The sequence below is a fragment of the Pelmatolapia mariae genome, linkage group LG14, assembly GCF_036321145.2.
Source record: "Pelmatolapia mariae isolate MD_Pm_ZW linkage group LG14, Pm_UMD_F_2, whole genome shotgun sequence".
NCBI classification, from domain to species: domain Eukaryota; kingdom Metazoa; phylum Chordata; class Actinopteri; order Cichliformes; family Cichlidae; genus Pelmatolapia; species Pelmatolapia mariae.
The window spans coordinates 23,299,951-23,326,555 of NC_086239.1; the positions used below are offsets into that span (position 1 = coordinate 23,299,951).

Consider the following 26,605-nt stretch of genomic DNA (forward strand, 5'->3'; position numbering starts at 1 on the left):
AAATTACAGGTAAAAGAACTGGCATATCAGCTTGCAGTGAAACATGGATGCAAATATCCAAAGTCATGGGACAAATTCTCAAGGGCTGGACCAGACTGGTTCTCAGCCTACATGAAACGAAACCCAACTTTGTCCATTAGAAGTGCTGAGGCTACAAGTCTGGCACGGGCCACCAGTTTTAATCAACACAATGTAGCAATGTTTTTCAAAAAATTTGAAGTGCTAAAGAGACACACCTTAACAGCAAATGACATATGGAATATTGATGAGACTGGCATAACAACTGTGCAAAGCCCGGACAGAGTGATTGCAAAACGTGGCACTAAACAAGTTGGAGCAATGACATCAGCAGAGAGAGGTTCACTGGTCACCCTTGCATGTGCAGTTAATGCCACTGGCAACACAATTCCTCCAATGTTTGTGTTCCCACGCATACGTTATGCAGACCACTTTGTCAGAGATGGGCCAGTAGGAAGTATTGGCAGTGGAAATAAGTCAGGATGGATGCAAGAAACAGAGTTCCTCATCTTTCTAAAGCACTTTGCAAACCACACCAAGGTCAGCAATGGAAAAAAAAGTGATTCTTCTCATGGATAACCACAGTTCACACCTGTCAATTGCAGCCATTGACTTCTGCAAAAGCAATGGAATTGTGATGCTCACATTTCCCCCTCACTGCAGTCACAAACTCCAACCACTTGACAGGAGTGTTTATGGCCCACTGAAAAAGATGGTGAACAGTGCAAGTGATTCCTGGATGAGAATGAATCCAGGAAAGACCATGACAATATATGAAATACCAGGTCTTGTCAGGACGGCACTTCCAGCAGCAGCTACACCAAAGAATATACAGGCTGGATTCCAGTGCTGTGGAATTTGGCCATACAATCCAAACATATTTGAGGACAGTGACTTTGCTCCATCACAGGTCACAGATCGTCCTTCTCCAGCAGTCCATATGGACATTTCTCCAGCTGACCAACAGTCCGCTCCTCTTGCTGCTCATCTCACCAGTCCTACAGCTGACGACATGACCACTCCTCCAGATGCTCATGTCTCCAGTCTCCCAACTGACCTCCAAGCTGCTCCCTCATCAGGCTGTGATGAAAACCCACAGACCTCCTTGGGCTTTAACCCAGAAGATGTGCGACCCTTACCAAAAGCTGGACCTAGAAAAACCCCTTCAACGGGAAGAAAAAGGAAACAAACAGCAATACTCACTGATACACCAGTTAAGATGGCCCTTGAAGCAGACCAGAGAAGCAGGAAAATAAGTTTTCCAAAGAAGAGGCTGTGCCAGAAACAAGGCAAATCCACTCCCACAAACCTAAAACAATCCAAGCTTTCCACATCACGAAAGAAAAATCAGAAAATGAATAACACTGAACAGGACAACACAGATTCCTCAGATGCTGATGAGAATTTCTGTATTGTGTGCATGGAAAACTTCAATAACTCAAAGCCAAAAGAAGCTTGGGTTAAGTGCCTGACCTGTGCACTATGGGCTCATGAGGCCTGCACTCCAGGACAGCCATACATCTGTCACCACTGTGATTCTGATGGTGATTAAAAACTTGACAAAAACACATACAGTTCATTTGATGAAGCTGGTGCACAGCTACATTTTTTCAGGTTAATTATTATGTTCAAATGTGGCAAGAGTTGTCGGTTATAATCCCCACTGAGCCAATGAAGATTCAATGAAGGCCAACCAAAATTATTGAAAAATTCAGTTGGTGAAAAGTTGTCTTTTTTTGTTACAGTAAATCTATATTTCTGCACTCTGTCAGACACTCCTACACACACTCACAAACAGCTACATAAATGTTTATAAGTGCTTTCAGGTGTTGAATAAAAAAGATTACATCTTAAGATTTTGTCAGTACCCTTATTTCATTGTGTTACATCTCACCCCAGGGTATGTTACAACTAACCCAGACTATGGGGTTAATTGTAACATTTCACTCTTTGTGTTTGAGAGCATACCATGCAATGGGTAATTGTGCTGCAGAGAAAATAGCTGCACTATTTAATAGCAGAGACATGTAAATACTTTGCATTACATTTTGAATCCACTACCTTAAAAGAGCTCCAAGCTACAGACAGAAATGTCAAAAATGTTACAACTATCCCCGGTCTCCCCTACGAAGAACGGACCCCTGACTGCTACATATCCTCTGAATTCATATGGAAGGGTGTACTGCGAGTAATCTTGTGGAAATGCTCTTTTTCCCATGAGTGTAAATAATTTGTGCTTTGTGTCTATATACTTTGTGCCTTGTGTGAAGCTGCTACATTAGCAAAAAAAAATCTTTTTACTTTTTGTTTTAATGAATACTTTAAAAACAAACAGACAAACAAACAAAAACTTTGCTTTAACCACTTCAAAATGTAGAAATGTATTCCTTTAAGGTCATTGCGATGTTTTGAATGTATTTGTGTTGTCACCATTTGAGTGAAAAGAAATGGTGGCTTGTTTGACTTCTGGAATCAGTTGTTTCGTTATTAAAATCAGCTTACACGTAAATTAATCATCTCTATTCATTTAGAAAAAAATGCTCCACGCCTGCCTCCAAAACGTTTTTGAATATGTCAAATTTTCACCAAAATAGAAAGCAAACAGCCATGCGAGGTGTACCAAATGAAGTGGTCAGTGTATATGCTGCATTTCTGAATCGTAGGTACCAGTAGAAAGGTAGGGATGTGACCGGATGCAACATTGCGCAGACATACACTACCGAAAAATGTAACGTAGAGGCGCAATCGGTTTTTATGTAAGGAAGGACGCTAGGCTTTGGCGACCTCTTGAGGCAAAGAAGCACTCGAAAGAAGTTGTATTGACTCGTACTGTACCTATGCGTGCTGGAACGGTGCTCATCTGTCTGGAGGTTAACTCGAGCGATTTGAGGTTCTGGCGCAATGGCAGGTAAGGCGATTTGTCATCTAAAGCAAGTTGTACTCAAATGTGAACACATAACTGAAGTTTTAAATCACACGCAATTAATACAAACAAGCAGCACGGGTTGAGGAAGTTGGAGAATGGCTATAGCGATAAACACGGATTTGACTGATAATTGAAAACTTCCTTTTTTCTCTCTTAGTCATTAATTATTCGTTGCCAGAGCTCAGTTAGGATGAAATCAAACTTGACCTGGTGGTAAGGCAAACCACCGGTTAAAAGCTCTGCTGTCATTTTATGGCACAGCTGCAGAGTGAAAAGCAAAGGAGATCCTCCTCCGATCTAAATCCTGTTTAGTATCTGCAGAGATTGTGTTTTCACAAAACGCATTCGCCTAAGTGATGCCCTTAGAGGAAATGACGTGATACTCTTAATTGTTCTGCTTTTTATTTTATTTGTATTCTTCCCCCCCCTTTTTTCAGCGTGAAACCGTTTGTAGTTTCACTTTTGTACTGCCCACCCACTTTTTTTTTTTTTTTTTTTCTTATAATCGGTTTACATATCCACACAGCGCGGGATGAAGATCAGGGGGCAGAATATATCAACACAGATTTTAAAAATTACATTTAGTTATAAATTAGTTGCATTTATCTCGAAAATGAAATATTTTTAGAAATATCTTGTGTTTTCAGATGGGAAGCACGCCACTGGAGTGCTTTTAATATGCAGCACTGCAACTAAAATATTAATTAAATCTCAAATCAGTTACACCTGTAAAATCTAATGCAAACCAAACACAGGGCTTTATAAAGAGATCACTGCTCAGTTCTGACTGATTCTGTAGTTTAACTCGCAGTTTTCCAATAAATTCAAACAAACACTGGTCAGACAGCTGAGAACTGAGCTTTCTAAATGACAGATGTGTTTCAATCTGTGTACGAGCATGTTGCCTAATTTTTTACCACTTGAAGTCATCTTAAGAAGTCAAAATGGGAGCAAGCATTATTCAAGTTGTTACGTGAGTTTGTGTTGAATCATCTTAAACCTGACAAATGGGATTTTCTTTCTCTTAGAAAGGGAGCTTGCGCGGGTGAGGAGTAAGTTTGTTGAAAAGACCTCCAAAGCTCTTCTTGACCAGCTCCTGGATGACCTTTTGGAGGATGGCATCTTGAACGATGGAGAGAGAGAGTCAATAGTTGAGGAGAACAAGAACCGAGCCGACAAGGCGCGCTGCCTCATTGACACTGTGAGGAAAAAAGGAGATCTAGCCAGCAACAGGTTGATTTGTCACCTTCAAAAAAGAGATCCTATGCTTTTCGCTGAGCTGGGTCTGACTGTCTGACCAGGTGAGATGGGATACATCAGTGGAGCTTATCAACACATATGAGCAAAAGGAGGCTTTAACCCTGATTTTATAACATAGTCTCACAAACTGATGTTGTACTTTGACACTGAAATACAGAAATAGGATCTATCAGACTTTGACTTTGGTTGATGTCATTTAGGTTATGTTTAATCTCTACGCATCGTTGTTTGGCACCATGTTTTTATTAACCGTTACCTGATTTTTGGTATTTATGTTTTTATCCACAGGAAGAAACGAAAACCTTGTGAACACTCATCCCTACTACCGAAACTTTGTGAAATAAAGAAATGTGGAGTGAACATGCTCATCTTTCATCGTCATTACTTTTCAAAGCAATAATATCAACATGAATGATCACATCTAAAGATACAATACTGTATCTTAATTATTTTTTTACACTCTAGAGCACTATTATATGATGCTTTTATATTTTGCCAACATGACAATCAGAAAAACAATCTATTTGTGCTCTCAAATGTCCATGAAAATAAAACTGTAATGATTCCAGGTTCCTCTGTACATTATTTTTTGCAAGTGATGGATGAGAATTACAGAAATTACAGTCTGTTTACATTAAGATCATTTTATAATTTAGTTGAATTAAATCTCAATGACAGTAAATAAGCTTGTGTGTTTATTATATATTATGATTAAATTGCATGTACAATGACATGTGGGCCTTTATAGCGCATGAGGGTTTTTTGTTTATGTTGTTTGTTTGTTCGTTTGTTTGTTATGGCTCCCAAGTGAATGATTTGCATGGGTGCCACGGTGTTTTATAATGTTACAGTATAGTTTTAACCATTATAAGATACAGTTTAATGATCCGGGTTACTCACATCAAAGTAGGAGCACCACAGGCCTGCTCTGACTTTTAAACACATATTTATGCACTATGCGGTACTGAATGTGGTAAAGCAGTGGTACTACTATGTAGGTCGTATGCGGAAAGGAGGAACCTTTTATCGTTCATCTCTGATAGCAGACGTTACGCAAGCATAATCAGGTTAAAGTCAGCAGCAGTTTAAGCAGTTTGGCCACACAAGATTTGAGCAATGGCAGGTAAGAGCACACGGACTAAATGCATTTTGTTCTACGTTGTCAAATAAGAGTTTAGCCAGCGAGCAGGAATGCAGCACAATAGGCATAAAGTGTTTACCACCACTGGATTGTGTTACGAACGCTTTGAGGAAGACAGCGGCGGAAAATATGTATTCTTACACTTTCGACAGTTTTGCAACAAAGGTGTTTGTCAGAGAAAAGTTTGAATAGTGCGATTCGACATTTGCTATTTTCATACTATGTTTATGCCAGGTTGGATCGCGTACTTTCGTTTTGCACCGCGGAAAATTATTCCCGCCCGGATGTCTGTTGTTGAAGAAAAGATCGTCTAGTGGAAGGGTTTCAGAGATGAGAGAGCGAGAGTTTAAGTTTCTGAGACAAACTTTGTTGACAAATATTTGCGTTATGTACACAAAGAATCCACAGAGGCTGTTCTTTAAGTACAACTTCTAAAGATGGGAGGTCACACATTTCCAAAGTGCTGCAGGATAGCACATAAAGTTTGTTTTGTTTTGTTTTGTTTTTTAAATTAAAATATCTAAATTTGTATGTTGAAAACAGACATCGGTAATGGTTTCGTTATTCACTAAAACAGAAGCTTCGTTTTTGCTCTGCACTTTATGAGGAAGAAGGACATATCAACCGTCAATCCGAAGAATACCAGGCGTCGCGGTTTAGTATAACAAGGCAGGGTGGCCTACGTAGTGCGCAAACATTCACTCTTTATACGGGACCAGCGTTAGAACTGCTGAAGTGATTCATGCACATGAAATGTTGTAGATTAGCGCTAATCTCTCAGGGGATCATTCTGTAAATGTGGGTCTTTCACCGTTAACTGCATTAAGATGCCAGATTATTAGATACAACTAATATATTTTACGTTGTTACAAATCAATAAATCTGTACATAAATCACAATGTTTTGCTTTTAATTAAAAAAAAAAGACTATTCAACTTTTAGAGTCATTGTGAAAACCACAGTTTGTAGTGATGCTGACATGTATACCATATCATGCGATACTGCTCCCCACCACAAAGTGAAGACGATAATACAGCTGAAAAGTCACAAACCGGTCGTATTTTTAAACATTCAAGCTTTTTTCCCCCACGTATTCGATATATTAAATAAAAACATCAAAATGTATACATCGCCCACTTAGATTGAGATGAAAAGTTTTCAAAGGCCAGCAATCTTTCTAAACATTTCTAAAATGACATATTCTCTACTCTAGATAAGGAGCTTGGCAGGGTACGGTCAGACTTTGTGACGAGTGTGTCCAAAGCGGTTATAAAGCTGCTGCTTGACGACCTCGTAGAAGATCGTGTGCTGAATGACATGGAGAGCGAGTCAATACTTGAAGAGAATGACAGCAGAGCTGACAAGGCGCGCTGTCTCATCGACATTGTCAAGAAAAAAGGAGACACAGCCAGCAGCAAGATGATCGTTCACCTTAAAAGTAGAGACTCTTCACTTTACGAAAAGCTTGGTTTGTCTTGCAGTCAGCCTTCTCAGGCAGGTGAGAAACCTGAAAAATAATTTTATTAAAAAATATAGTGCAGAAGATAATGTAATGATCACACAGGTACAAACAGAATAAAATACATTATTCCAAGCAGTAATCTGTTTTGTCAGTCCCAGCTCCAGATCCTCGGAAGCCGCCGGAATGGTCTGATACACTGATCCACACGACTGAGCAGTTCTGGAAGATGAAAATGGATGATAAAAGTGTGAGTCATTCACAAAACTCATGTCAAATATCTCAGTTTGATAATAAGAAATGAAGTGTTTTCTTATTAAAGTTAATATTGAGACACAAGATAGATTTTGATTCAACTTTTTTTTCCTTTATTTTTGTTTTCTAGATTTACCATGTGACCAAAGACGCCTTTAAAAATCGTGTAGCTCTGCTGATCACTAACATAAAGTTTACTGATGGGAAATTCAATAGAAATGGAGCTGAGAAAGATGAGGAGAACATGAGGAAGCTGCTCTCTGCTCTGGGTTATGAAGTGGTGAAATACACAAATCTCACAGGAAAGGTATTTTTATTAAAAGGGAAATCTGGGGGAAAATTTTATGTCTGGTTTGTTTTGAGATACAGTAAGTTATGCCTTGACTTTTTTTTCGTTATGTTCTTACAGGCAATTAATAAGGCTCTAAGTGACTTCTCCAAACATCCAAAACTCAAAGTTACAGACAGTGTGTTGGTGGTTATAATGTCTCATGGGAAGCTAGGAGCAGTCCTTGGTGTTGACTGCAAAGAACCCCTTTGTGATAATGAGGAACAAGATGCATTCGAGGTGAACAACATTTACAAGCAGTTGAGCTCAGACAAGTGTCCTGCACTTCTGAACAAACCCAAGATCATCATCATCCAGGCCTGCAGAGGAGGTGATCATCTTCTGTTCTTACAGCTACAAAAAAAAAGGATTAAGTTATAGATTTGCTGGAGTCTTCTTATCTTACAAGTACATTGAATATGTTTCAGAGGAGAGAGGAGCTGTGCTTGTTAGTGACTGTGCAAAGCCAGATCTGGTCTGTGATGACTTGAAACAGCCAAGTCCATCCCTATGTGCTGATGAAGAGGGCTTAGAAGACGACACTCTACGATGTGTACACAAGGAAAAAGACTTCATTTCTCTTCTCTCCTGCACTCCAGGTCAGTGTAGCTAGGCAATTATTGAAACTTAGTAACACACACGAATCTGCAATGATAACACCCCCCTCAAAAAAACTGTATCCATTTTCTGTCTCTGAATTTTCTTCCTGCAGATACTGTGTCATATAGAGACAAGAATCAAGGGTCTATCCTCATCCAGTACATTGTTCAGGTTTTCAACACCTTTGCACATCAAGACGACGTCGAGGAGCTCTTTAGAAAAGTAAGCGCTGCAAGTGTAAATTGTTTTATACTTCTTAGAAGCAAGTCTCATTACTTCACAACCATGTTGATACTGCTTGTGACATTTATGTGGACAGTTACTTTAAAGCAATATTTAAATTACACTTCAGTTATCACTGGGAAATAGTGCATGTACAGTATATAAGTAAAAAAAATAAAAGGTTAAAAAAATTGCAGAGTTTGGCCCAAAAGAAGGTTTTCAAAGCATTTTTCATCTCCTGGAAGTTACGCTTACAGGAATCAATGAGTGCCATATCTGTCACTTATGTTTCTGGTACATGTGGAAAGTTGTATTGCTATAGTCAAGCAGTAATTACTTTGTTCTCGTGTCATTAGTGTGATAATGTCGTACATCATTTTAATCATACAGGTGATGCAACGCTTTGAAGACTTCGAGGTTCAAAACAGGAGACAGATGCCAACAAAAGACAGATGCACATTGACAAGACGCTTCTACTTCTTTCCAGGCCTCTGAGATATTTTTCACTGTTATTTATCTCAACTTTGCAGCCATCATTTCAGTTGATGTTTTTAGTGCTCAGAGTTAGGTCATTTTGTCATTTCCAAAGAACTACAAAGAGATGCAAACCTAGAAACAAAGTAAATGCAAAAAGATGATATGACCTCACAGTTAGACAAAAATGGCCACAATAAGATGCAAAATAGCTACAAACAGATCGAAAATACAATGATAATAAAAATTTAAAAAGAATGAAGCAAAGCTGCCATCTGTCTGTCTCTTTTGTTTAAAAAAAATTCCTGATGATATTTCTAGCTTATGTGAGACCCATCCACACAAAACACATCAACAGTGAAATATCCTCTATGTGGCAATTGGCAACAGTTGGATGGACGAACTGGAAAAGACATCCAGCAGAAACAGGGTCAGAGAGGGACAGTCATACTCTCTTCCACAGTATGTCTTTGTCCTATCTTCCTCCCTTCACCCCAACCGGTCACAGAAGATGGCCACCCCTCCCTCAGCCTGGTTCTGCTAGGGCTTTCTTCCTGTTATAAGGGAGTTTTTCCTTCCCATTGTCGCTAAACCCCTTGCTTGCATGATTGTTGGGTTTTTCTCTGTTTTCTTTGTATTATTGTTTTTGTATTATTCTAGAGTAACATGTAAAGTATCCTGACATAACTGTTGCTGTGCTTTCATGCTATACAAAAATAAAAATAAATAAATAAAATGTGCTCTGCTTTTATTTTCCACTCACTGCCTTTCTCTCTCTTTGGATTCATACACCACTGCTGCATTTAACTTTAGTAGTTACTACACTCTGCCTCTCGCAAGTGTCTTGCTCTCAATTCTTCTCATCTCTGCCCTTGCCGCCACATCCTCCTGTTAAAAGAAAGAATCCACTGGTGTTAAGTGCTTATTCAAAGGGGATCATCTGACTGTCATTGTGCTTTTTTGTTTGTTTATTTATATTATAGGACCTTTAGCCTACAATATAAAGTGCGCTGAGGTGACAACAGGTATACTGGTTTAATACAGATGTAGATTGGTATTGCTATAGGGCTTTTGCTATACTGGTCCACTTGATAGTCATAGCTTAGAAGATTTTTTAAAGGATTTTTTTATTTTCAGTCCTTACAATGCCCCAGCGGGTAGGGGCACCAGCCACTGTCAGGGAGTGTGGTGGGGGAAATAAGCCCCCACACCTGGGGCTGCCTGAGACTTTCAGAAAGAGGTGAAGCCTAAGACCCACCCTGACACATAGACATAGACAGGCATGTTTTCATAGTTACCCAGAGCAGACACTTCCAAGTAAGGCAGATGAAGGGAGGGGGATTACTTGTGAATTGAAACTTACTGAACTTGTTTCTCTTCTTCGAGATCTTGCAATGATAGATAAGAATATCTGTGGTCCTGATGCAGTCAACCCTACAGGCATAGTTCAGTGTATTGGAAACATTCAGCAAAGGAACGGTAGATGGAAAGAAAATTATTATATGAAATGAAGAGAGATGGGGATTTTTCTCTGGTTATGTTATTTTTTATTTTATTTTTTTGTCATTAACGTATAATATTGGCCATTAAAACATCGTAGAGTTGAAATGTTCAGACAAGTTCAAACATGACTTGACATGTTGTTGTAATTCAAAGGACACAGAAAGTCAAGTTCTAATTGACACTGTCGGTAAACTGCTTTTATCTCATCTTTCTGTTTTCTTTGTCAGCAGCCCAAGTTTCACTTTTACTTCCTGTTCCTTATGTCTGCCTTCTTTTTAAAGCAAGCTGTTTTGATCATAATTCAGTATACACAAAATGCATTTATTGTAAGTTAGGCTTGAAAATATCTGAAAATAAATTGAAAATAAATTAAGTTATAATGCAAGTTCATATGCGTAATGTGCAGCAGATGAATCTATGGAAGTAAGAAGAAAGATTGTCACAAAAGCAGCAGCTTGCCTATGCACTAAAACGGGAAGAAGAGTTTATAAACTCTTGTTCAATACAAGTTAAGGCTTAAATAAAAATGTTAAAAATGCAAAAGCTAGTTGATCCTTGAATTTAAAAACATCTTACATTTCATTAACTGCTCTATAACCACTTATTGGCATCTTTGTTCCTAGGAAATCAGGCAGTGCTGTCCAAAATACTTCACAGCACACATGAGCACACATAAAGGTTTGCAAATCGTAACATACAGAAAGCACAAGTAGTGCAGGAGGTGCTCAGGAACATGACTCTTAGAAAATATAAAAGACGTGCTTCTTTGCAAACAAAGATAATTGTCATGACTTCATTTCTAAGAGACCACTGCCCACAAGAAAAAGAAAATATTTTATGTTGCATTTCAAGTTTGACTTGATTACAACCACTTCCATGGAAGTGTGGTTTCCACATAACTATTAATAGATAAAACATCTTGACAAACACACAATCATTTGTACATGCTGGAGGACACAGACTGCAAATTTGTGAAGTAAAGGTTATGAAACATGGCAGGTAAGACGGAAGATATCACGATTCATGCACTTTCCAAGTGTTAATGTGTGATCGATTTTGATTTTGACATGATTATTTGATCGTATTCTTCCCTCTAGATAAGGAGCTTGCCAGAGTGAGAGGACGGTTTGTTGAAAAGGTATCAAAAGCCCTTCTTAAACAGCTCCTGGATGACCTTTTAGAAGAGGGTTTGCTGAATGATGGAGAGATTGACTCTGTGCTCGAAGACAACAGTAACAAAGCAGACATGGCCCGTGCTCTCATCGACATGGTGAAGAGGAAAGGAGATAAAGCCAGCAGGAAGATGATCGAACACCTGGAGAAGAGAGATCCTACACTTTACTCTGAGCTGGGTCTGTCCTGTGGTCAGCCTCCTGGTGAGTTCACCCTGTTTAGAAGAAGGAAATCGTACAGAATAAAGTCTGAACAGTGCTTTTGTTTTTTCCAGCTGCAGCGTCTCAGAAGGAGCAAAGCTGGTCGTCCGAACTCATCGCCACAACTGACTCTTTCTGGAGGACAAAGCTGAACGATAAAAATGTTTGTCATGACTGTTCAAACACTTTTAACAAACAAGATTCAAATTTGGGATACTTTGTAAGTTTATACACTTAAATTTTACATTTATAACTGTAAATATTCTGTCTTTACATTTGTATTTTTAGATTTACCCTGTGGCAGAAAAGTCCATTACCAGTCGTGTGGCCCTGCTAATCACTAATCGAAATTTTTCTGATGAGAGATTAACCCGAAAAGGAGCTGAAGTTGACGAGGAGAACATGGATAAACTTCTCCGATCTCTGCATTATGAAGTGGTCAAATACAAAGATCTCACTGGAAAGGTATTTAAATACTAATCTTTTATTCTTTCCTATTAAATTAAGGCTGAGTGACAAAATAACTGATGCTGGGACTTTTTGTGTTCAATCAGATGATCGATGAGGCTCTGATGAATTTCTCCAAACATCCCAAACTCAAAGAGACAGACAGTGTGTTTGTGGTGATTATGTCTCACGGGAAACGGGGAATAGTCCTCGGTGTCAGTCACAGAGAAGAAGAACCGGATGAATTCCCTGTTGACAATATTTACAAGTACTTGGGCTCACAGAAATGCTCAGCACTGCTAAACAAACCAAAGATCATCATCATCCAGGCCTGCAGAGGAGGTGACTTTCAATCATTTCATCTGACCAACATCTACAAATGTTCTCATGGCTACAGTTTGGACCTGAATTAAAAGCATGCTGCATGTGTTGCAGAATCTGGTGGCTCCGTGATGGTTAGTGACAGTGCAAAAGTGGTCTGTGATGATGTGTCACAGAGCCGCTTTGATGAAAACAGCATTGTGGATGACTCTACTCGATATGTGCACAAAGAAAAGGACTTCATTTCACTTCTGTCCAGCACTCCAGGTCAGTTTGTCTGCTGATGGGTTTTATTATGCAAAAGGTTTCTGCCATTATTAAGATAAGCATCTGAAATTTGCACCAATAACCCACAAGCGTAGTCTCATTCTGTTCTCACATGATTTCCTGCAGACACTGTTTCATACAGACAGGAAGACCATGGGTCTTTCCTGATCCAGTTCATCAAGGAGGTATTCAACACGTGCTCCCATGAGGACGACATCGACGAGCTCTTCAGAAAAGTAAGTACCTGAAAACTCTTTTGGTGAAAGTGCTGCAGGCAAACAGATACAGTCACTGGTTATGTTTTCATCACACAGGTCATGCAACGCTTTGAAGATTTTCCCTCTGAGAAACTGAGACAGATGCCAACCAAAGACAGATGCACTCTAACCAAGCGCTTCTACCTCTTTCCAGGCCGCTGAGACAGGATTGAATTTTGGTCAAAGGAAACTCATAATAAGTGCTAATAAGTACATTCATGGCTTCATGGATTATCACTTCCTAGTAATAAGGGATTCATACTTATCTGTAGTATAACAGGGGATATGCATTGATTATTGTGAATTATATGTAAAATATTGATTTTTTTTTTGTTTCTGTTTTTACTGCTTTGTGAAAGTGAATGTGAGAACTTTTAATACATTTGGAGATTTTAGTAGCTATATGAGTGAGTGTATCGTTTACATTCATCAGTTGTTCTCATCTATAATGTCATCACTGTTACTGTTATGTGTCTAAATAAGTAAATGAGCCCTTAGTTACAGTAAATGAATCTTGTATTAACTAAGACATCAACACACTGATTAGTGGACCTCTCCCTCTGTTACAATAGGTAAACCAGCATAAAAATAAAATAAAAATTTGAAAGTAGAATTTGGTCTCCTTGGACATTTATTCAGTTTCAGTTACATTTTAGTGAGTTGATTTACTTATATGTGGTATTATCTAAGTGGTTTATAAGTATTAATAGTACTGAAAAAAAATCCATATGTTAAATGCCACTAAGGAAATTAACTTTTTAATCTAAACAAAATGTACTAAAACACTAGAGCCAAGTAAAAAAATTATATCTTTTGTTTAGAAAGTAGATGAAGTGAACCTTTAATCGACAGTTCTGTATCGTTTTGGTTCATATACCCATAAAACTGTGGTTTATTTTACTTGGGCCTGAAAATCTTAAAAATATGGTATCTAACCAGATTCTTACTCTGGATGGCATTACCTTGGCCTCCAGTAACACTGTGAGGAACCTTGGAGTGATTTTTGACCAGGATATGTCCTTCAATGCACATATTAAACAAATATGTAAGACTGCTTTCTTCCATTTGCGCAACATCTCTAAAATTAGAAATATCCTGTCTCAGAGTGACGCAGAAAAACTAGGCTGGACTACTGTAATTCATTACTATCAGGAAGTTCTAAAAACTCCCTGAAAAGCTAGATACTCTGTTCCTAGAGTATTTAAAAGTAGAATGGGAGGGAGAGCCTTCAGTTTTCAGGCCCCTCTTCTGTGGAACCAGCTTCCAAGTTTGGATTCGGGAGACAGACACTATCTCTACTTTTAAGATTAGGCTTACCCTGACCCTGAATCCTCCCTTAGTTATGCTGCAATAGGAATAGACTCCTGGGGGACTCCCATGATGCATTGATTTTTTCCTTTTCAGTCACCTTTTTCACTCACTGTGTGTTAATAAACCTCTCTGCATTGAATCGTACTGTTATTAATCTCTCACCCCAACCGGGTGAGAGAAGGATGGCCGCCCCTCCCTGAGCCTGGTTCTGCCGGAAGGTTTCTTTCTATTAAAAGGGAGTTTTTCCTTCGCACTGTCACCAGAGTGCTTGCTCATAGGGGGTCATTTGAGTGTTGGGTTTTTCTCTGTATGTATTATTGTAGGTCTACCTTACAATATAAAGCGCCTTGAGGCGACTGTTGTTGTGATTTGGCCATATATAAATAAAATTGAATTGAATTGAAATTAAATCATGTGGGTCTATGACCACTGGTCCAACATATAATTATGCTTAATACAAGCATTTTGTTAGTAACTCAGATTTGTATTACTGCAAATTCATTATCTCTACCCTACAGGCTACAGTAATATAAATTACAAGTATATAAAGTTCCATATTTATATAAATGTAATTATTTATGTAAAAGTTCAAATAAAACTGCCAATAGGAGGTGGTTAGTTTGTGATATTACTAATTAATGTGACCTAAATTTACTGTTTTTCTATTGAAGATCCAGTGGCAGGTTGGTTATACATTGATTTAAACACATTGTATAGATTAGAAAGCTTTAGTAATTTATACCTGACAGCCTGTGTTATTTATGTTTTTTGAATAGAGTTTTAAGGAAATACATCACTTTCTTTTGTATTTTAATTAGAGTGAAGATTTAAGATTGGGTGGGCCCAGTGGGATTTTCAGTTTTTTAAGCAGGCTGCAGCATTTTTGACTGTGGGAATGAGTGTTTTAAAACATCTTAGACAAAAGATAATATAGTACAGTTACTGACATAATAACACATTCACATTCAAAGAAATCATTTCATGCTTCCTCAACTTGTTCATCTGGGGAAATCTTTGAGCACTTCTTTACCTTTATGATTTGGCTAGCTGACAATAGATAGGTCAAAAGATCCTTAACTGGGTGGAGAGAAACTGTGAGCTCGTGCCTTTAAAAGTTGTGCAGTGTTTTGGCCACATCCTGTGTGATGGTGGTTTTCAACCTTGGTGATCTGATGTAGCCCCCACCCTCAAAACCCTGTCAGATGGGTTAAAAAATAATCCCCTTCAGCACCACCTTATAAACACCTGCCCTGCTTTATCTCTTACTCTCAGTGCATGCAGCCTACCTTTGTAGCAAACTGCCTAAATCTTTAATCAGTTGGTAGTGGGTTTATAGTTCAGACATGCATCTAAAATGTTTAGTTAGCAGTCCATATAACAGCTATATTCATGAGCCTGTTTTAATAATTTATCAGTTCTCTTTAGCTAACAATCTTATTCATTTATTGAGAATTTCAAGTGGTTTCAAGTGATGAAATGCTGCATTAAAAGCATGGTTTGCCCCAGAAGCTTGTAAGTAGTAGTGCAAACGTGTTCACTGATGATTTCCTGCATTTCGGTGCATCTCTTTCTTTACAGGAAGATGACCCTGATGGTGTGAAAGTAGTTTTGCAAATAGGAAGTAGTTTTCTTGGTTTAAAAAAAAAATATATATATATTTGAAAGGAAATGCACAAACCTGAAACCCTGAAACATTAAGTGTACAACTTTGAAATGCCTTCAAATACTAAATAAAGAAAAAGTAGGTGAAACTCTGGTCTCTCTCATGCAACATATAGAGGAATTATGGGTCGCACAAGACTTTTGCTCAACTTAAGGGTTTAAAGAAATCTAAAGAATAACTCAAAGTATTAATTTGGAATCTAACAAAAAAAAAGTGCATACTTTTACTGGTATGCAGTGTAAAATATCTGAATGTTCAAACTGACTGTAAAGTTTTATCCATTTAATTTACATTTTCAAAACTGAACTTTAAGTTTTTAAATTTTAATGGTAAGTAACGGCAGTCTCTTTAGCAGCTCTTCAATTCTATGCAGAATAATAAAAGTATTAATAAAAAATGTAAGAATAGCAGTAGCAGAGTGTAATAAAATAAGTCTAAAAGGTAAAGTGGAGAGGGATAACAGGTAGTGTTCAGAGTGGGTTATTTTCCTTATTATTCAGCTGGTCTTCTTGTGCCAGTCACAGTGTATATCTCTGTCATATCTTGGTCATATACACCCTTAGCAGCTTTGTCCACCCTCTGCAGGTCCTTCCAGTCTTGTTCTGTGTGTACCAGGCAGAGCAGCACTATGTCATGAAACGACATACAATACAATACAATTTTATTTATATAGCACGTTTAAAACCAGGGGGTACACCAAAGTGCTTCACAGTAAAAATTACGGTAAATGATTACATTGAACAGTAAGTCATTAAAACAAGGCAAAATAGAGAAAGTAGAGAAAACAAACACAAAGCATTAGTAAGTAGAGATTGGGAGAGATCATGATTATCCAGAGAAATGAGTAGCGATACAGCAATTAATGAGCGATGAGAATTAGCGAATCGGAAAAGCCAGGTTGAATAGGTACGTTTTCAAGCGTGCTTTAACGGATTGAATGGAGTCAGAGGCACAAATGGTAGCAGGAAGACTATTACAGAGGTTTGGTGCTACAGAGGCAAAAGCATGATCACCCCTAGCCTTCAGACGGTGCCTGGGCTGGGCCAGAAGTAACTGACCAGAAGATCGTACAGAACAGCTGGGAGTATAGAGACTGAGGAGGTCGGTGAGATAGTCAGGGGCAAGGTTGTTTAGGCATTTGAAAGTACGCAGCAGAACTTTAAAATCAATATGAAATTTAATAGGCAGCCAATGTAAGTCAGAGCACTGGAGAAATACAGCCAAACTTTCTAGTTCCAGTTAGGAGACGAGCCGCAGCATTCTGAACGAGCTGTAATCTTTGGAGGTGAGCAAGTTGGAGTCCAGAGTACAGTGAGTTACAATAATCTAATCTGGAGGTCACAAAGGCATGTATCACTTTTTCAAGATCTTTGCACGGTATTAAGTGTTTGACCTATGAAATTTGGCGCAATTGGAAGTAGCCAGATTTAACCCCTGAGGAAACCTGTTTATCCAGCTCAAATGAACTATCCAGGCAAACACCTAGATTACTTACAGTATCTGTAAGAATGCAGGCAAAGGGACCAAATTGAGCAGCTAGCTGGTCTTGTGGAGTGTGTGTCACGACTGGGGCAGCAGCCGTGTGATGTGTGGAAAGGAGGACTCAAATGCAGCACTTACTAAGACGTGAGGGTGGTTTATTAAGAATACAGAACACAAAGTGGGGATGGCAAAACAGAACTAAGGATAAACTAAACTGGGAGAAACTAAACCATAGAATAGCAAACCTGAGCACAAAGGGAGGACTGCAGGGAGAGCACGCAGAGGATTCACGGAGTAATGCAGAGAAACACAGGGAACGAACACAGAGGATGAATACAGATGACGCGACAAGGAACACAGGCAGGCACACACTATAAATACACAGAGGGGCACTGGGAAATCACACACAGGTGGGAGGCACAGCTGGACCTGATTAACCTGACGAGACAGGGGAACACTAACACCAGGGACCAACAGAGGGAGCACAAACCCAGAAACCCAGTATCCAAAACCCCAAAACACAAACCATCCCAAAACAGCCCACAAATAATAATAACAATAATAATAATAATAATAATAACAACATCAATAAATACACTAAACACAAAATCACTGAGTCACGGACTCAGGACCATGACAGTGTGACTACCAAACACCATAATCTCAGTTTTCTCCTCATTTAAAATGAGAGGATTGGCTGACAGCCACTCTGTAACCTCTTTCAAGTAGTCAAACAAATGATTCAATGAAGCTGGCAGGTCATCAGACAATTGGAAATAGATTTGAATCTCGTCAGCATAGCAGTGGTGGTAGATCTGATATTTGTCGAAAGATAGAACCCAGGGGTAGCATGTACAAGGCAAACAGTAGAGGGCCCAGCACAGACCCCTGTGGTACTACACAACAAAGAGGGGCAGCGGCGGATGAGTAGCAGCCCATCCTGACAGAGAAAGTCCTACCCTAGAGGTAGGATTTAAACCAATTAAGGGCAGAATCCTTGATGCCTATAACATGTTCCAGTCTCTCTAAAATAATTTTATGGTCTACCATATTAAAAGCAGTGGAGAGATCCAATAAAATTAAAATGGCAGGAAAATAAAAGAAGACCATTGAAAACCCTCAGCAATGCTGTTTCAGTGCTGTGGTGAGGTTTAAAACCAGACTGAAATTTGTCACTAATGTTATTTGCATTTAAGTAGGCCTTTAGTTGGGAGAGGACAGTTTTCTCGAATATTTTAGATAAAAATGGAAGTTTAGAGATTGGCCTATAATTCGCAAGGTCAGTATGGTCGAGGTTGGTTTTCTTTAGGATAGGTTGCACCACTGCATGTTTAAATGCAGATGGGACACGGCCCATGAGTAATGATAAGTTAATCAATGATAAGAAATGAGGCCCAATTACATCGAACCCATCCTTTAAAATCCGGAATGGGAGGAAATCATGAGCCGAGTTGGAACTTCTCAATTGATCAATTATACTTTTAAAAGTAGAAAGTGAAATTTGCTCAAACTGGTAGAAGTTGGACAGAGTTTCACCAGGAGGAAGAGGATTCACTACAGGAAGATGTGGGAGTGAGGTTTTTAGAAGTAAAATCTTCCTTGTAAAATAATTTAAAAATTGCTCACAGAGAGCTGGGGAGGCAAAGTCTAGTTTATCAGGGCAAGGATTGATGGCAGAATTGAAAATTTTAAACAGGGCCCAGGGGTTATGGCTATCAGTCGCGATGATGTTGGACAAAAAAGCGGCTTTAGAATTCTTAACAGCATCCTGGTATATAGTGCGGCTGCTATGTAAAATGTCAAGGGATACCTGAAGCTTATCTTTTTTCCACCTCCTCTCAAACTGGCGACAAATACGACGTAAATCTCGTATAGAGTCATTTAATCAGGGTTGAGGGGAGTATCTAAGGCGCTTCATCTTTACGGGGGCCACTAGGTCCAAGGTAGTGGAGCATGTGGATAACATAGCATTCATAACTTCATCAGCCGAGGGGGGAGTACAACACTTGAGGTCCAGCACATCAGGATCAGGGCGGACAGAGTTTAGAAAGACAGCAGTGAAATTAGCCACACTCTCAGAGTTGATTACACGTACAGGGCGACAGAGATCAGCAGTGTTCATATGTGTTACACCTAAGTCAGCATTAAACATAACCAAAAATGATCAGAGATGCCAGCATTGTCAATGTCCTTAATGCTAATATCCAGGCCATATGAGAAGACCAGATCCAGCATATGGCCTTTTACATGGGTCGGTGCACTCACCCATTGTGTAAGGTTAAAAGAGTCAGTTAAAACAAGGAAATCCTTGGCTAAGAAATCCCCCTTGCAGCACGATATGTATATTAAAATCACCAGAAATAAGAACACAGTTATAATTTAAAAACAGAGAAGCTAGAAAATCTGCAAATTCAGGAATAAAAAACTTATTGTATTTGGGTGGCCGATAAATCACAGCGCAGAGAGTCATAGGGGGGCCAGTCAGTTCCAATAATATGAATAAGAAACACAGTCAGGGGGAAGGAGTTCAGAGAAGGAGAAAAGCTCACTGGGGCGAATCCAAGTTTCAGTCAGGAATAAAACATCCAGGTGGAGGGTGAGAAAAAGATTGTTTAGGATGAAGGTTTTACTCACCAGCAATCTTGTGTTTAAAAATGCCATCCGGCTCTCCGTCACCTCGTCCCTGACAGACGCGAGTCTCAGCTTGCTTGGGTGCCTGTGTTGAGTGCGAGTCCCAGAGGTCCCAATTCAGGTCTGAAGCGGCGAGCATACCACTGGAGAGGTCGGAAAATTGAAGTCCAACAGGGCAAATCCAGCGAGGGCTGAGCAGTTTGAAGGATGTCCGACGGTGGCAGGTGAATGGAAATTGCAGAAAGTCCAGGATGGGAGAGGAGTTAGCCGCAGCATGTGCCTTAAGTAAGGCTTTAAGGCGAACCCGAAGTCCACTCCGCTTACCACGTTTCCTGGAGCACCTCTTAAACAGGGAAGGTGGAGGTAGGCAGAAAGTTCATGTAGACGGGCAGGTACGCGGCAGCGTAGTGTCTCCTAAGTCCCAATGTAGCTCCGGTTCGTGGAAGAGAGGTGGCCGGAGATTTAGCAAAGTTAGCCAATCATATGTGGTTAAAGCATTGTTCTCAGAGAGGCACAAAGCCAAGACAAGAATAAAAAAAGCACACAAATGTCAAAATAAAAAGTGCGAAAACAGAGATGAGGGTAAGAAGAGGTAGGAGGAGGACAGCTTACCTAGCACACTGGCGCCATCTTGTAGCCTGGACATATCCTGAGCAGCAGTTTTTGTAGAGCTGCGTTTGTTTCAGCTTTCTAAGAAAGTATACTCACTGCTGGGCCTTCTTCACCTGATGGGAGATGCTTGTGGACCATGTGGCATCTGGTAAGATGCATACTCTGGGGATCCTCTTTTGTTTTTGTGATGTTAAGGTTGTTATGGGAGGGCCAATTCCACCAGGTGTTGAACCTCCTATGAGTCCTAAGGCCTACTATGGTGGTGTCATCTAGAAAGTAGTAGTTGGAGGAGTGAATGGGGAAACACTCATATGTAAAGAGGGAGTAGAGGAGAGTGTTAAGCACACACCCTGTGGCACTCCTGTGTTCATCCTGACATTTTGAGGGTTGTTCTAGGTGTATAAGAAAGAGCATCATCTGTTTATCTGTCTGGTATTAAAACTGGTATTGATCAAGGTCAGGAATAGCAGCCTTGATGAGGGCAAGAAGTCTTCTCTCAAAAACACTTCGCAATGATGGGTGTTAGAGCAACTGGACGACAGTTGTTTAGAGAGTTGACTTCTGTTTTCTTGAGAACTAGGACAATGGCTGCTAATTTGAGGCAGGTGGAAACTGCATTCAGCTCTAGTGAGAAGTTAAAGATCTTTGTAAATACCTCTGCTGGCTGGTCTGCAAAGGTTTTCAGCACTCCTAACTCCATCCAATCTAGCTGCTTTGCTGATGTTAAAGCTGTGCAGGGTGGATGTAATTTGGTGTTCCTGTGAATGTGGAGTTTCTTATGTGAGCGCGCAAGATGAATGCTGACCTCACTGTTCTGGTAGTCAAAGCAAGCAAAGTGGTTCAGTTTCCCTGGAAAGTGTGTCGCTGGGACTTGTGGCTGGTGTGTAACAGTCCCTGTAGCCTGTCATTATTCCCTACCACATGCTGTTGGAGTTGCTGTTGTTAAAGTACCGATCTATTCATTTTTAACTACGATTGGCTCTTCTGATGCCTCTTTTCAGTCTTCTACGTATCTCCTATTTATAATTTTTCTGATTTTATGTTCTGCACTTTGGTCACTGTTGGCTGTTTTTAAAGGGCTTTATAAATAAAGTTGGCTTGCCTCTCCAGACTTAAAAACAGTGTCACATGCTTTAACCCAACTGATACTTTTCTATTGAATCATGGTTTCTGATTAAGAAACACTTTAAATGTTTTTGTTGTAGTGAAATTTGCAGTACACACATTTATATAAGAGTGGACTCCTGATGAATATTTCTGCAGATCTGCACTGTCAGCAAATATACTCTGATCTGTGACACTGAAGCGGTCCTGCAGTGCTTAAATTAATGTGTTGATACTCTGAATATAAGATGCTGTTCAACAAAAAGAAACTGATGTAAACCGACTCATGTGAGGTAAAATACAAGCAGATGATGGTAAGTTGGTGTAATGAGTAATTGAACTGACAGTGACAATTACATTTAACTTGTAAATTAGAGGAACCACAGCCACATACAGACATTATGTTAACTGTTGATAGTGAATGGCTGGTACTGTTTCTCTGTGTTAAATCTGTTAAATATGTGAAGTGACTGAGTTTTTATTTGATTACAGGCACAAGACTACAGAGGAAGTAATTGTCATCTGATTTAAATGTGACAAAACGGGAAATTCAACTGTCAAAACTTTGCAGGTTTGACAGTTAGCATGTGAAGAATAAATACTACTGCAATTTTCAAATCTTCAGTGTAAAGTTAAGAAATACAATAAAAACAAAAGGAAGCTGAAGTTCCTTCATATGGTCTTTTCTGCCTTCTTGCACTCATTCTCGCTTCTCCTTATTTATTGTGTGACTATATGTCTTACTTTCCACTTGTGAAACTGAAAGAACTCCACTAACTTTACTCAGGTAGCTTCCCAGTGTTTCATTGGGCAGAAATCCCTTTTCTTTCCCAAATTTTCCATCATATTTTGACGAAATCACTGCCTTTGCAGATTTTAAGGCTGTGCATAATTTCCCCTGTTGAGTATAATATAATATGCTGAAAAGTTACCCAGATGCATCATGACAACCTTCCCTGCTTTCAGTTCAAACGGATAAACAGTCACATGCCAGAGAAGTGTTGATTTTTTTTTTTAACAAATATTGCCAATAAATGTGTGGGGCATCGTCTCACTATACTGGATAAGGGAAAAATAGATACAATACAGCACAAGCTATAGGTTAAAAGATGGAACTGAGCACTGGACACATAATATAGTTGGCTGTTTGTGGACGTTAATGTTGGCTTTATTATTAATGTTAATTTTTTGCACCATCTACAGTGGGATGCAAAAGTTTGGGCAACCTTGTTAATAGTCATTATTTTCCTGTATAAATCGTTGGTTGTCACCATAAAAAATGTCAGTTAAATATATCATATAGGAGACACACACAGTGATATTTGAGAAGTGAAATGAAGTTTACTGGATTTACAGAAAGTGTGCAATAATTGTTTAAACAAAATCAGGCAGGTGCATAAATTTGGGCACTGTTGTCATTTTATTGATTCCAAAACCTTTAGAACTAATTATTGGAACTCAAATTGGCTTGGTAAGCTCAGTGACCCCTGACCTACATACACAGGTGAATCCAATAATGAGAAAGAGTATTTAAGGGGGTCAATTGTAAGTTTCCCTCCTCTTTTAATTTTCTCTGAAGAGGGGGTCTCTTCAGAGGGGTCTCAAAAAAACTCTCAAATGACCTGAAGACAAAGTTTGTTCACCATCATGGTTTAGGGGAAGGATACAGAAAGCTGTCTCAGAGATTTAAGCTGTCTGTTTCCACAGTTAGGAACATGTTGAGAAAATGGAAGACCACAGGCTCAGTTTAAGTTAAGGCTCGAAGTGGTAGACCAAGAAAAATCTCAGACAGAAGCGACGAATGGTGAGAACAGTCCGAGTCAACCCACAGACCAGCACCAAAGACCTACAACATCATCTTGCAGAAGATGGAGTCACTGTGCATCGTTCTACCATTCGGCGCATTTTACACAAGCTGTATGCGAGAGTGATGCAGAGGAAGCCTTTTCTCCGCCCACAGCACAAACAGAGCCGCTTGAGGTATGCTAAAGCACATTTGGACAAGCCAGCTTCATTCTGGAATAAGGTGCTGTGGACTGATGAAACTAAAATGGAGTTATTTGGGCATAACAAGGGGCATTTTGCATGGAGGAAAAAGAACAGCATTCCAAGAAAAACACCTGCTACCTATAGTAAAATATGGTGGTGGTTCCATCATGCTGTGGGGCTGTGTGGCCAGTGCAGGGACTGGGAATCTTGTCAAAGTTGAGGGACACATGGATTCCACTCAGTATCAGCAGATTCTGGAGACCAATGTCCAGGAATCAGTGAGAAAGCTGAAGCTGCGCTGGGGCTGGATCTTTCAACGAGACAACGACCCGAAACACTGCTCAGAATCCACTAAGGCATTCATGCAGAGGAACAAGTACAACATTCTGGAATGGCCATCTCAGTCCCCAGACCTGAATATTATTGAAAATCTATGGTTTGAGTTAAAGAGAGCTGTCCATGCTCGGAAGCCATCAAACCTGTATGGACTAGAGATGTTTTGTAAAGAGGAATGGTCCAAAATACCTTCAACCACAATTGTCAGAAGAAAATTATGTTTTGATCAGTTACATGAAATGTATTCTTTATGTTTATCAGTGAAGCACATGTCTACGTGACTTTTCACCTAATAACTTTTGACATGAACTCTTCTGTGATAAACAACTTACAGCTTCCTCTTTTTATTCTAGAACATACAGATTTAGAAAAGGGGAACCTCAGCTCTGAGTTCTGAGAATAATGTTGTTATCTTTGTACACACACACACACACATACACATACACACAGAACAATCTTGTATAAATAAAGAACGCAGACGGTGACAAAGCGCGAGTCCGTGAGTGTCTCCTGTGTGAGCGCTTCCGTGACCGTCCTCGCGAGTAAAAGAAACTGCAGTGTGTTTGTGCTTTCTACCTCAGGAGTCTTGGCTAAAGAAAGAACGGCAGGGTGATTTAAAGAAATCCCCTGTCATTTAAATTGGTCCTTCGAACCTAGCGATGGAAACAACAGACATGTTTCTGTGACTCCAATAAGGTCTGATTGCTGCATCCTGACGTCGTGGGAAAGCCAGAACCGAAGTCTGTCGACAGCCCTCTCCAGGTAGAGGTGAGAGTCCTGGGCGTAAATTCGCATCCAGGCCGGTCCTGGTCCACGACGCTGGGATCCAGATGACCTGAACAACTAGCAAAAGACGACTGAGGGTGAGAAAACACTGAATGAAGGTCTAACCCGCCGCAAGGGTCTAAGTAGGTCTAACCCGCCGCAAGGGTTAAAAGAAATAAACACGTGAAATAGGTTGAGTTCGCCGGAAGGAACTAAGTTTAGATTGGTTTTAGAGGTAGCCGTCAAATACCTCGTGACAAATAAGGTTTAAGTTCGCCACAAGGAACTGTGTTTAGAGTGGTTTTAGAAGTGGCCGTGAAATACTTCGTGACAAATTAGCGCGCAAATGTCTATGTGTATGTATATGTGTTTTGTGTATGTGTTTTGGAAGTAAGTTGATTTTACAGCACAATACGTTGCTGAACTTCTTCCATTGTTTCTTGTTTTTATTCTCCAGTTTTCTTCTCCAGTCTCTTGCAGGTTGAAACCAGGTGATTGGATCCTATTACGGGTGCTCCAGAGGAAAAATTGGAGTATGCCTCGCTGGGAGGGTCCATACCAAGTGTTATTGACAACACCCACAGCCTGTAAAATTGCAGAGAGACCCTCCTGGATACATCAGAGCCACTGCAAAAAGGTTGAGGTCCCGGGAAGCCCCGACACCAAGGAGGAAGCGCCTACGCTTGGTTGTTTCGGGGGTGAGGGTGGTAAGTGCGTTTTTGGGCCCCCGTAGGGTAAGCCCGCACTCCAATCTCTATCCGATCAACTTTAGGCAGCCAGGTGTAGGTGTGATGGACCTATGAGCAATAATGGAAAGGGGGACCCTGCTGGTTACCTTGACTACAAAGCTCACCCTTACAGGACCCTAGCCAATGTCAATAGCAGCTGAACCACGAGGCAGAAAGAGAAGATGGACGTACGACAACTTACACCTAATGGACATGACACAAGATCACATCCATCTTTGGATGAAAAATGCCTGATACAGATATGTGTTTAACAAAACCACAGAGAAAGACTGTTACGTCTGCTCAAACATGCCGAGCACAGTAACACAACCATATATGGGAAACACCCTGGGACAGGTGCACTAATTCTGATCTCCGATCACACCTTCAGAATGACTTTTGTAAAAACAACATCATCATCATCCTCATCCAGGAAGAAACGCTCAACTTCAACAGTCTGACCACATGACTCAATCTGAGGAACCGACGTACCTGAAGAATTCAAACTCTGGACAACTGGATAAAAGATACTCAACTCACTTTTCCTGCGGGCAGGAGTTGGAGTTGGAAAACATGCTCTCAGAAGTGAGATAATGGACTATGGATTCGGCTTGTTCCTCAAAGCATCCTGGAAGGTCAACGAGGGACAAAATCAAGAAATAGACGCTCTCAGAATTGCTGTAATGCAACATTGTGTAGCACTGCACATGATCCTGGCTGAGAAACGAGGATTGTGCGTTTTGTTCAACACCACATGCTGCACCTACTTACCAGATAATGTATATTCTTCAAACATGGCTTCAGATGCTAAAGAGACCGTTGATTGTCGTTGGACTTTTCCTGATTTTATTTTGTTTTCTCTATTTGAGTTATTCCTTGTTTAAAAGCTGTAATTTCACAGATGATGAGTTTATCATTCACAGCATACGCAGATGTACTGAAATCAATGACGATCATGAAGATGAAGTGTAACAAATGATGTACTAACTGAGAATGTGAAAGACAAGTAGTTACTTGTTGATCGCCCCTGTAACAAGTAGTTACAGGGGCGATCGTGGCTCAAGAGTTGGGAGTTCGCCTTGTAATCGGAAGGTTGCCGGTTCGAGCCCCGGCTTGGACAGTCTCGGTCGTTG

General features: G+C 39.9%; 2 protein-coding genes across 2 annotated transcripts; both read left to right on the forward strand.

Moving 5' to 3' along the window:
• Window positions 1–5,245: 5,245 nt before the first annotated feature.
• LOC134641072 (caspase a-like) lies at window positions 5,246–9,381 on the forward strand. Its single transcript, XM_063493272.1, has 8 exons — window positions 5,246–5,327; window positions 6,559–6,843; window positions 6,960–7,054; window positions 7,190–7,366; window positions 7,469–7,718; window positions 7,816–7,986; window positions 8,100–8,209; window positions 8,600–9,381. Exons 1-8 carry the CDS (start codon window positions 5,321–5,323, stop codon window positions 8,702–8,704), a joined length of 1,200 nt encoding a protein of 399 aa, XP_063349342.1. The 5' UTR covers window positions 5,246–5,320; the 3' UTR covers window positions 8,705–9,381.
• A 1,797-nt stretch (window positions 9,382–11,178) lies between these two features.
• Window positions 11,179–13,125, forward strand: LOC134640580 (caspase a-like). Its single transcript, XM_063492490.1, has 8 exons — window positions 11,179–11,185; window positions 11,284–11,562; window positions 11,634–11,722; window positions 11,848–12,024; window positions 12,114–12,348; window positions 12,442–12,594; window positions 12,721–12,830; window positions 12,909–13,125. The coding sequence occupies exons 1-8, from the start codon at window positions 11,179–11,181 to the stop codon at window positions 13,011–13,013; spliced, it is 1,155 nt and encodes a 384-aa protein (XP_063348560.1). The 3' UTR covers window positions 13,014–13,125.
• Window positions 13,126–26,605: the final 13,480 nt, after the last annotated feature.

Excerpts from the sequence above, each read along its gene's own strand:
- LOC134641072 (XM_063493272.1), top strand. Across the intron at positions 6,844-6,959 it reads CAGTCAGCCTTCTCAGGCAG|TCCCAGCTCCAGATCCTCGG; the intron begins GTGAGAAACCTG and ends CTGTTTTGTCAG. Across the intron at positions 7,367-7,468 it reads ACACAAATCTCACAGGAAAG|GCAATTAATAAGGCTCTAAG; the intron begins GTATTTTTATTA and ends ATGTTCTTACAG.
- LOC134640580 (XM_063492490.1), top strand. Across the intron at positions 11,723-11,847 it reads CAAAGCTGAACGATAAAAAT|ATTTACCCTGTGGCAGAAAA; the intron begins GTTTGTCATGAC and ends TTGTATTTTTAG. Across the intron at positions 12,025-12,113 it reads ACAAAGATCTCACTGGAAAG|ATGATCGATGAGGCTCTGAT; the intron begins GTATTTAAATAC and ends GTGTTCAATCAG.